The sequence below is a fragment of the Nicotiana sylvestris genome, chromosome 9, assembly GCF_000393655.2.
Source record: "Nicotiana sylvestris chromosome 9, ASM39365v2, whole genome shotgun sequence".
Classification (NCBI taxonomy): Eukaryota; Viridiplantae; Streptophyta; class Magnoliopsida; order Solanales; family Solanaceae; genus Nicotiana; species Nicotiana sylvestris.
Window position 1 is genome coordinate 95144641 of NC_091065.1, and position 11012 is coordinate 95155652.

The window sequence follows — 11012 nt, forward strand, 5'->3', positions numbered from 1 at the left end:
TATCTAAAGTTGCATTCAATGTCTTTAATTATTCAGAATAACCTCATTATGATTTGGGTAAAATGCATATCTTCAAGATATCTATAAAAGGGAGATATCTGATCAATTGTAAGGACACAAAAAACTTTTGAAATATACTTTGGTTTACTTGTTTTTCTCCTGATTATACTTTGGCTACCTCAAATTACTTTCTTTTACATATTCTTTTGATTATCAGTAACCCGTGTTCTTCTAAATTCTAGCTTTGACTGAGGTTCCATTTTTTTGGTTAAACAAATTGGTTCTGTTACCGGGAATCTGATAATCTATTTTCTTTTCGCTTCACTTTCCTTGTTGCATAAACTATGTCAAACAACAATGACAACATTTCATGAAACCAAGGAAATAAAGGAAACCAACAACTTTATGCACAACTTCAGGCAGATCCACATAGTACTCATCTCCCGATCCCTTGTCCACGAGGTTCTCCTCGGCGATCTCGCAAAGGCACTCCTGATGGGTCCCATACAAATGGAAACGCTCAATTTGAAAATGTTGAAGATATCTATGAAGCCTTGCAAAAACTAATTGTTGCACAAGTCGATAAAGCTCTTGCAGCTTTTGCTAGCAAATTACCTGCTGCACCAACCATACCTACTCCAAATAACAACACTTTGGAGAACCCTCGTTCCGGACTTGTTAATTCAGGTAGCGGTAGAACCCCTAGCAAATCACAGAAGGAAGAACTAGGTAACTTAGTCAATTCTGATTTACAAAATTTAGTACTAACATTGCAGAAACAACTTAATGAGCAAAGTGATCGCATTGAGCAAATACCCGGGGTGCCGCCCGTAATCAAAGGGGTAGATATGGATAAATATTCTCAAAAACCTTGGAAGCCAAGCGCTGCTACCCTTCCAATTCCAAATAAATTCAAAATGCCTGATATTCCAAAATACGATGGAACAACAAACCCACGAGATCACGTGACTGCATTCACAACAGGCGTAAAAGGAAACGATTTGACTAAGCAGGAGATTGAATTAGTATTAGTCAAAATTTTTGGTGAAACACTCACCAAGGGTGCATTAACATGGTATTCTCTTTTACCCAAAAATTCTATAAATTCTTTTGCTGAGCTTGCAGATTCTTTCATTAAAGCACACTCGGGAGCTCAAAAAATTGAGAAAAGAATGGAAGATATTTTCAAGATCAAGCAAGGGGACTCTAAATTACTTAGAAATTTGTGGACAGGTTCCAATGTGAAACAATGACTTTACCCCGTGTACCTGACAATTGGGCAGCAATAGCTTTCATAAGCAACTTGAATCAGAAAAGCTCGGAAGCTACGAGAAGACTCAAGGAAAGCCTTCTTGAATTCCCAGCTACAACATGGAATGATGTTTATAACAGGTATAGTACAAAGCTGAGGATCGAAGAAGATACCATTGTGCAATTTCATAAAGAAGAAAAGATAAGTTCAAGACATGCGGAGACCGAAAAAAGATCTGGCAAAAATAGGTACGAGCCGTATATAGGACCAGCGGGAAAAGACTCACGGTCAAAGAATAACAATCAAAGGTATGATCATAGATCAAGAAATAGAGGATCATGTTCTTCATCAAGATTCAGTAATGACAGAAACAACTATGAGTCACGATATGGCGATAGAAATTTAAAAGCAAGATTCGGTGGTTACAACTTCAACGTCAACACCTCCGACCTCGTTGCTGTTTTGAGGAGCACGGGGGATAAGGTTCGATGGCCAAAAGAAATGAGGTCGAATTCAAACAGGCGCAACCCTGATCGTTGGTGTGAGTTTCATAACGACCACAGACATAAAACATCAGATTGCAGATTTTTACAAAGTGAAGTTGATCATTTATTAAAATAAGAATACCTTACCGACTTGTTCAGTGAGAAAGGCAAACAAGCTTACATGAAAAATAGACAGGAGCCTCCAAAACCACCTTCCCCCAAAAGAACTGTCAACGTTATAAATGGGGGTAAAGACATCAATGGTATATCATATACTGCAGCTAACAAAACATCCAAAGTAAAAATTACCCAAGGGAAACGGGTGCGGCATGTTTTAGATGAAGGAAATATTATATTTAATGATGCAGATGCAGATAGCGTATTAACCCCTCATAACGATGCATTGGTAATATCTTTAATTGTACATGATACTAATGTTAAACGAGTTTTGATTGATACAGGTAGTTCCGTGAACATTATTTTGCTAAGAGTATTACGTGAGATGCAAGCTGAAGATAGAGTAATACCAAAGGTGCATACTCTATCTGGATTTGATAATTCCAGTGTTGTCACAAACGGAGAGGTAACACTCACCACATTTGAAGAAGAGGACATCAAAGATACAAAGTTCTAGGTAGTAGACATGGAGATAACTTTCAACATGATTCTTGGGAGACCATGGATCCACGAAATGGATGTTGTTCCTTCAACCTTGCATCAAGTTATTAAATTTCCATCTCCATGGGGAATCTGTCAAATTCGTAGAGATCAACACATATCCAGAGCCATCAATTCCGTTGAAGATACAAGCACGAGAAGTGAAGGTAAATAGCAATCACTGAAGGCAGTTGAGGACACCACAACACGAACCTCAATTGAACAAAGGCAAACAGATGTAGACTTAAGGCCTGATACCATTCAAGAACCAGAAGAGAATGAAAATATCAAAACAATGATAGATGAATTAAAGAGTGTCGTGTTATTTGCTCAATGGCCTGATTGAAAAGTCTATGTTAGAGCCAATCTTAACCAAGGTATGAAAGGTAGGTCAATTGAATTTTTAAAAACTAAAGTAGACTGCTTTGGTTGGTCCCACTCTGACATGACAGGAATACCACCGGAGGTGATGGCTCATAAACTAAATGAAGATCCATCATACCCTCCTATCAAGCAAAAGAAAAGAAAGCAAGGAACTTTCAAGAATCAGGTGATTCAAGAAGAAGTACAAAAAATTCTAAAAATTGATTCCATTCGAAAGGTAAAGTATCCAAACTGGTTAGCTAACAGTGTTGTAGTTCCAAAGAAGAACGGTAAGTGGCGGGTCTATGTAGATTACACAGATCTCAATAAAGCTGATCCTAAAGATTCTTTACCACTACCACACATAGATCAATTGATTGATGCAACTGCGGGTCACGAACTATTAAGTTTTTTAGATGCATATTCAGGTTATAATCAGATTAAAATGGATCCGGGAGATGAAGAAAAACTTCATCCATAACAGACAAGGGGACTTACTATTATAAAGTAATGCCCTTTGGTCTAAAGAATGCAGGTGCAACGTATCAGAGATTAAGGCCATTGAGGAAATTCCTAATATACTTTCAAACAAGAAAGAAGTTCAAAGATTAACAGGAAGAATTGCAGCCTTGGGAAGATTCATTTCTAAATCATCAGAGAAGTGTTTTAAATTCTTCTCAGCCCTTAAGAAGCTGGATCATTTTGAATAGAATGAGGAATGTCAACTGGCACTCAGGAATTTGAAAACGTACTTGTCAAATACACCTTTGTTGGCAAAACCAAAGGCTGGGAAAAAACTACTCATTTACCTTGCTGTTTTAGAAGTTGCGGTAAGCGTTGTTTTGGTCCGAGAAGAACAAGGTAAACAATCCCCTATCTATTATGTTAGTAAATCTTTTTTAGATGCGGAAACGAGATATCCTTAGTTAGAAAAACATGCACTAGCGTTACTCATGGCATCTAGAAAGTTAAGACCTTACTTTCAGTGTCATCCTATCGTCGTAGTAACTGCTTACCCCTTACATAATATAATACATAAGCATGAGTTATCAAGTAGGTTGGCTAAGTGGGCTATAAAGTTAAGTGAATACGAAATTATGTACCAACCTAGAACTGCTATAAAAGCACAAGTGTTAGCTGATTTTGTGGCTGATTTTAGCCAGGGGATGAAATTAGAAGCAGAGAAAGAATTACAGGTGCTTAATGGAGCTAACCCCAGAACTTGGACTTTATTCACTGACGGTTCTTCTAACGTAAAAGGTGCAGGTTTAGGGATAGTTTTGGTACCACTTACGGGTGAAACCGTTCATCAAGCTATTAAATGTCATTCTATAACTAACAATGAGGCGGAATACGAGGCCATGATTGCAGGTTTAGAACTGGCACGTGAACTTCGCATAAATCAAATTATAATCAAGAGTGACTCACAACTCGTGGTTAATCAAATGCTGGGAACTTATTTAGCCAGGGAAGAAAGGATGCAACAGTATTTAGAAAAAGTATGGGAATTAATAAAGCAATTTCAAGCTTGGAAAGTTATACAAATACCTAGGAAAGAAAATGTTAAAGCAGACGCCCTAGCTAATCTCGCATTTGCGACTGATGTGGCAAGTGATACAAACACCTCAGTGATACATTTATATCATTCCGTTCTTGATCCTGTTAAGAATGAGGTAAATTTTAATAATTTAACTTGGGATTGGAGGAACGAGATTGTTACTTTTTTGCAGTATGGTACCGCCCCTGATGATAAGAAAAAAGCTCATGCGCTTCGGAAAAAGGCTGCTCGGTACTTCTTGAAGCAAGGCAATCTATATCGTAAAATGTTCGGTGGTCCCTTAGCAAGATGCCTCTGACCTTCGCAAATGGAGTATGTAATAGCGGGAATACACGAGGGACATTGCGGGAATCACGCAGGTGGAAGATCACTGATAAGAACCCTAATTAGGGCAGGTTATTACTGGCCTAAAATGGAAGAAGAAACAGAAAGTTTTGTGGCCAACTGTGATAAATGTCAAAGGTGTAGTAACAATATGCGTAGACCTGCAGAGTTATTACATCCGGTCATTACGTCGTGGCCATTTATGAAATGGGGAATGGATATCGTGGGCCCGTTACCACAAGCAAAAGGACAGGTAAAGTTACTGCTCATTCTCATTGATTATTTTACTAAATGGGTAGAGGCAGGAGCCTTTAAACAGGTACGAGAAAAGGAAGTCAGAGATTTTATTTGGCGGAATATCATATGCCGATTCGGTGTACCAAAGGAGATCATATGTGATAATGGCCCTCAGTTTATAGGAGCTCAAATCACGGAATTCCTTCAAAGTTTTCAAATCAAAGGGATTACATCTACGCCTTATAATCCGGTGGGTAATGGACAAGCAGAATCGACAAATAAAGTCATTATCAACAATTTAAAGAAACGATTAGAAGAGTCAAAAGGGAATTGGCCAGAAGTGCTACCTGTTGTTTTATGGGCATATCGTACAACAGTGAAAACAAGTACGTGAGAAACACCATTTTCATTAGTTTATGGTACTGAAGCTTTAATTCAAGTTGAAATAGTATAACCGAGTACACGATTCACACAAGCGACGCAAGAATTTAATGGTGAGGAGATGCGGGTCAATTTATATTTACTCGAAGCAAGGAGAGAAGCTGCACTAATAAGAATTGCAGCATAGAAAAAGGTCATAGAACGATACTACAAAAGAAAAACATGCCTCAGGTTCTTCAAAATTGGGGACTTCATGCTTAAAAAGGTTTTTCAATCTACAAAGGCAGCTAACGCAGGAAAATTAAGTCCATCATGGGAAGGACCCTACAGAGTTCGTGATGTTGCAGGAAAAGGAGCATATGAACGGGAAACAATGGATGGCAAGATACTACCTTCACATTGGAATGTTGTTCATTTGAAGAGATACTATTTCTAAGGAAAACCCACGGTCAGGTATAACCATTTTAAATTTTATTTTTTGAATTGTTAAAATTTTACTAATGATTTTAGATGATAGGCAAAAAGCTAACCCGTACTAAATGAAGAGTCACGACCTGTAAGGCACACGAAGTAACCTGAAATTCCTGGCCTAGGGTTACAATTATTCTAATAGAAAAAAAAATGGGTTATGCAGTCTTCATCTATAATCGTCCCTCCGAGTCCCATATGTTTTTCCTTTTCAGGAAAAGGACCAAATGAGAGGAACTATCAAGTGCTCAAGGCTTCATACTTCAACACTCAAACACTTGGGGGACTACATGATATACATAGAAATGTGTCTAAAGAAGGCAAAGAAGGCTGAGAGAAAATCAAGCCTAAAAGAGTCAAGTGTAGAGTAAAAGTCACGAGATGGAGCCACGAGCTAAGGATAAAGAAGAAAATTAAGGGAAAATCAAGCCTAAAAGAGTCAAGTGCAGAGAAAAAGCCACGAGCTAAGGCTAAAGAAAAAACCGCACTATAGTGTGTTCCTATTTTTATAAAAGTTATTTCAAAGAAACATGTGTGTTCCTATTTCTTTTAACGTATGTTAACAAAATTATGAAATTGAGACGTCTTCTTTATTAAGTGTCGAAAATATAAAAGGTCCCTCTTTTATAAAAACTCATGTTCAAATTAATAAGTCATGAGGATAACAGAAGCATTTTCGAAGAATAAAAATGCAAATTATTCTATAAGTCCTTAAAAATAAAGGCAACAATAAAGCAAACAGAAGTTTATAATAGTAACATGAAAAATTTCTTAAAAAACTAAGATTAAGGTCAAACTTTGAACATATTGCCCCATAAAAAACTTGGGGACTTTCGTTTTCAAAATTAACCTTTAAATGAATTTAGGGGACTGACTATAATTTTGTAAAATGAAAACAAAATCATTCAAACCGGTCATTCAGAAGTTTCTGGAACTGAAGCAGGAGCATCAATAGTAGCAGGCTCAATTTGGGCAGCAACATCAACAGCAGCGGGTTCAATTTGGGCAGCTACATCAACAGATGCATTTTCAACTTGGCTTGGAACAACAGGCTTGTTTGGGCTTGAAAGAGTTGGGATACCCGTATCATCTTCAACATTCGCGGGAGCTTCAGCCACGGGAGAAGGGAAGTCTTGAGTTTGCTGAGGTTTTCTAATGGTTTCATTGATCTTAGCTAGCTCCAACTCCAGGTTGAAGTTTTCTTAGCCAACGTCAAGTAGGGTATCACGACAAGAATTTAAAAATTCCCAACTTGTCTCAACAACGGATTTTTCTTCAAGGATCTCATAATCCTTTTCCCAATCAGCGATCTTATTCTTTAGCTCTTCATTTTCAGCCAAGGCGGAGTTGTATGAAGCTTGAAGAGAGGCATGGGAGCATTCTAAAGCATACACCTTATCAACACATACTCTGAGGTCTTCTTTTGCTTGAGTTAAGCTTTGCACGACCTACCCTGCGTAAACTTCTTTTAGACTCAAAAGATCCTTAAACTTTCTGTTCTCTTCACTAACTTTAGGTAGTTGGTCAGAGAAGGTGGTCTCGAGACGTTCTTTTTCTTTTTCTGCCTGGCTTGATGAAGCTTTTGCAACCGCCAATTTTGAAGTTAAAACCCGCACCCGCTGCTCTAAGGTATTTTTTCTCTCTTGTAAGTCTTCTATATCAATCTGTACACTCTCAAATTGCTCCTTCTAATTGATTGCCTCCAAGTGAGAGTCACGTGCTATCCTCTCCAAGAGGGGGATTATTTTCATCATTTCTGTGCCGATAAGGTTGGCCTAAAAGGGGGAAAATGAAATAAGAATCCTCAAAGATAGTCAAATTATAAAGCAAAATAGTAAGAGAAGAAAAATACCTTCAAAGTAGCATGCACGATATCATTCATTAAAGTCAGGGAACTATGACTCTCCAACTTGGCTTTTTCTATTGGGCCAATTAAAGGCTCCAACCATACATCTTACCTGGTCTGACTTTCTCAAAAGGCTTCTCTCAGCAGGAACCTCAATTGTTACATCCTCATAGTGACACTTCTACTTGAAGAGCCCACTTCTGTATGCTGAACAATAGGAGGGGGAATAATCAAAGGAGGAGCAGGAGAAGAGGTGAAAGTAGTAGAGGAAGGAACGGAAATAGCTGGGGCCGGTAAAGAAGGAATCACAGGCGCAGGAGTTGAAAAAGAAGATAAGGGTATTTCATCTAAATCAGGCACTACATCTTTACGGCCAAATCCGCTGATGAAAAGTCCATCAATAGACTCACGAGTATCGTGGGGAGAGATGTCATCATCAGGGATTGTTATTCGGGTTTCAACAGGATCGGTAAGAGAAACTGACGCTTCAGCTTCGTTATCAGAGACGATGCATCTCCTAACTCGTGGCCTCGTAACAAGGGAACCCCCATCTCCCTCTTCTTCAGAGTCTTCTTCTTCAGCAGTTTTTCTTTTCGCAGAAGAAGAACCCAAAACTATCTCTCAGGCTCTTTCTAAAGAGATACAGGTTCCCGAAGGAGTACGGGTGCCTGAAGAGACACGAGAGGCCACAACTGCTTCGCAGTAACTCCTCGAGTAGCAAATCCTGACAAAAAGAAGGATAGGAGTTAAAGTAATAAAGGAGAATATAGACACGAAAAGAACAAAATCTAAACTCTTACCATGAGTCTTTACCTTCCAACCAAAACGGTTAGAAAGTGTTTTCCAAGACCTATCATCCATCGGTGTGGTCTTCAGCAATTTATCTACCCAACCACGGAAATTGGTTGCTAAAAAAAGGTACGAGAAGGATAAAATACTTACGTGCAAAATTCCACTTCTCAGGGAAGGGAACATTATCCTCACCCACTAAACCAACAGTGGGGGCAGCAACAAACTGGGCATACCAGCCGTGGTCCTTGTCATCTTCAGGGCTCACCCAAACCCTCTTGCTCCTGGCGACTAATGTAAAAACACCATTGCGAAAAAGCCTAGGTGAGTAAAGATGAATCAAATGAGGAAAAGTAAAAGGAACTTCAACTTTAGTGGTTAAATGCCTTAAATAGGAAACAACCCTTCATATAATTGGGCCGATTTGACCCAAATAGACATTGAAGAAATGGAAAAATTCAAGAATGACTGGGTCAATAGCCGGTCTGAACCCTAAAGTAAAAGGGTATGTGTAAACAAAAAAGAGCCCGGTTAAATAAGAAGAAATTCTCTGATTTGGATTAGGGATAATAATGGGAAAATCGTTACTCCAGTGGTAGTCTTTACGAACTACAGCAGTCAAAACTTCTGTAATTTGTGTGGGGTAAGCGTCAACACGATCTAAAGCAGAAATCTGGTTTCTAAGAGATTCCCTATCATGATAAAAAGATAGTTCTGTAGGGACTATCTCTTCTACTAAAGGCTCGCATAATTGTTCAGAAGGTTCTTTACTACTAGAAGAAGATTTGTGAGAAAGGGAACCTCTGGTTCTAGAAAAGGGATCAGAACTGGAAGAAGGCATAGACGAACTACCTCGAGTAGATCTTAAACTACGAAGTCTACCTCCCCTTCTATGCCGAATAGGGTCATTGGGGAAGGAATCAACAATGGAAACTTCCCTAGGGTGAGGGTTTGGTAAAGACATAGAGAAGAGGGATGATGTGAAGAAGAAGTAAACAGAGATTTGAGAAATTAATTTTTCAATCACACTTTATGAGATAAAAGACAAGGAAAAAAGTTATATTTATATCGATAATCAACCGCCAAAGGTAAAAATGCAGTGAAGGAAGTATCATAATAATGATAACTGGTACTTCGTAAATAATGGAATCGTAAAAGACCTTGAAAAGGGCTGCGAAACTGGAGAACCAATTGAAATATGACACGTGTATGAAGCATTAAATGGAAGCGACAATTGAAGCGCCAATTTTGTCATATCATTAATGGAGACAAAAATTCTCATTTTAATGAAATACACTTCCCAAATATTCAACTAATGAATAAATGGAATGTGGGGGGGGGGGGACTATCTATATTGGGAAAAATTGCATGTATATAAAGGTGACGTGTTGAGACACGTGGACTGGTCAAATAGTCAAAGAATTATAATTAATCAACAGGTACAAGCAGCAATAGAAACGAGCAAAAGCAAAGGAAGAGGCATGGGTGGCCATTCAAGGGATTCAGTACCCGTACCTATTTAAGTTATTTATATCCAAGAATCAAAAGGAATGGATCTGACAATAGTAAAGAGTGCAGATATAGAATTTGACAGGCATTAAATGCAGAATACATTAGAGAATTTGTATTGAATATAATGATTATGTAACGTAGCATTCAATGTCCTTAATTATTCATAATGGCCTTATTATGATTTGGGTAAAATGCATATCTTCAAGATATCAATAAAAGGGAGATTTCTGATCATTTGAAAGGGCACAAAAGACTATTGAAATATACTTTGGTTTACTTGTTTTTCTCCTGATTATACTTTGGCTACCTCAAATTACTTTCTTTTATATATTCTTTTGATTATCAGTAACCCGTGTTCTTCTAAATTCTAGCTTTGACTGAGATTCCATTTTTTGGTTAAACACCTACGACATAAGAAAAACGGGCTATCACATCTCATTCCTTTTGTACTATGTATTCCGTACTAAGATTGGACGCCCCGTTTTCTAAAAAAAAGGGTCACCAACACCTTGTAGAACATCTCCAATTGTCTTACTAAAAAGAGCAATAATATTCTCCCTCCCTCTTTGTCTAGTCTCTCTCTGGTTCTAAGTCATAGTGATTGTTATCTATTCTCTTGGTTTGTCAAATAAGCATATTTTGAGGTCGCCTTAAGCACTTTACGGTTTCTTCGTTCGTTCTTCGTTATTTTGCTCAAAATTGATAGTATAGAGCCTTACCTACTTATTTCTTTATCTATTGTCCCTTACCCGACTACCCTCGATAAGCCTGAGATAGGATCGAGGCTCGGCTCCGAGGTACCTACTAGCCTGCTTTGCGTCTGGGAAACATCACCTTGCTGGTCCGATTAATGCTTTGGTTAACTCGATCGTTATCACTTTACTTCACGTTTTAGCACTAACCACCCTTATAAACTAGCTCAGGAACAAATCACATATTTTTAGAATCTAATTTAAAAATTTAATTTTCGTTATCATTTTCATGATAAACACCTTAGTCTGTCAATTCTACCATAGCCATGGAAACTACTTCGAGGTCGGCCCGGTAGGGAGGGTAGAGTTCCACGCCCAGCGTTCAGGATCCGCGGGAGTTCACTTCGAAGACTATATCTTTGATAAGGGAGGAACATATGCATATGGT

The 11012-nt window shown here is 38.3% G+C and overlaps 1 protein-coding gene across 1 annotated transcript; it reads left to right on the forward strand.

The window, feature by feature from the left end:
• The first annotated feature begins 3854 nt into the window (after positions 1 to 3854).
• Positions 3855 to 4613, forward strand: LOC138877940 (uncharacterized). The gene has a single exon (XM_070157585.1). It carries the CDS (start codon positions 3855 to 3857, stop codon positions 4611 to 4613), a length of 759 nt encoding a protein of 252 aa, XP_070013686.1.
• Positions 4614 to 11012: the final 6399 nt, after the last annotated feature.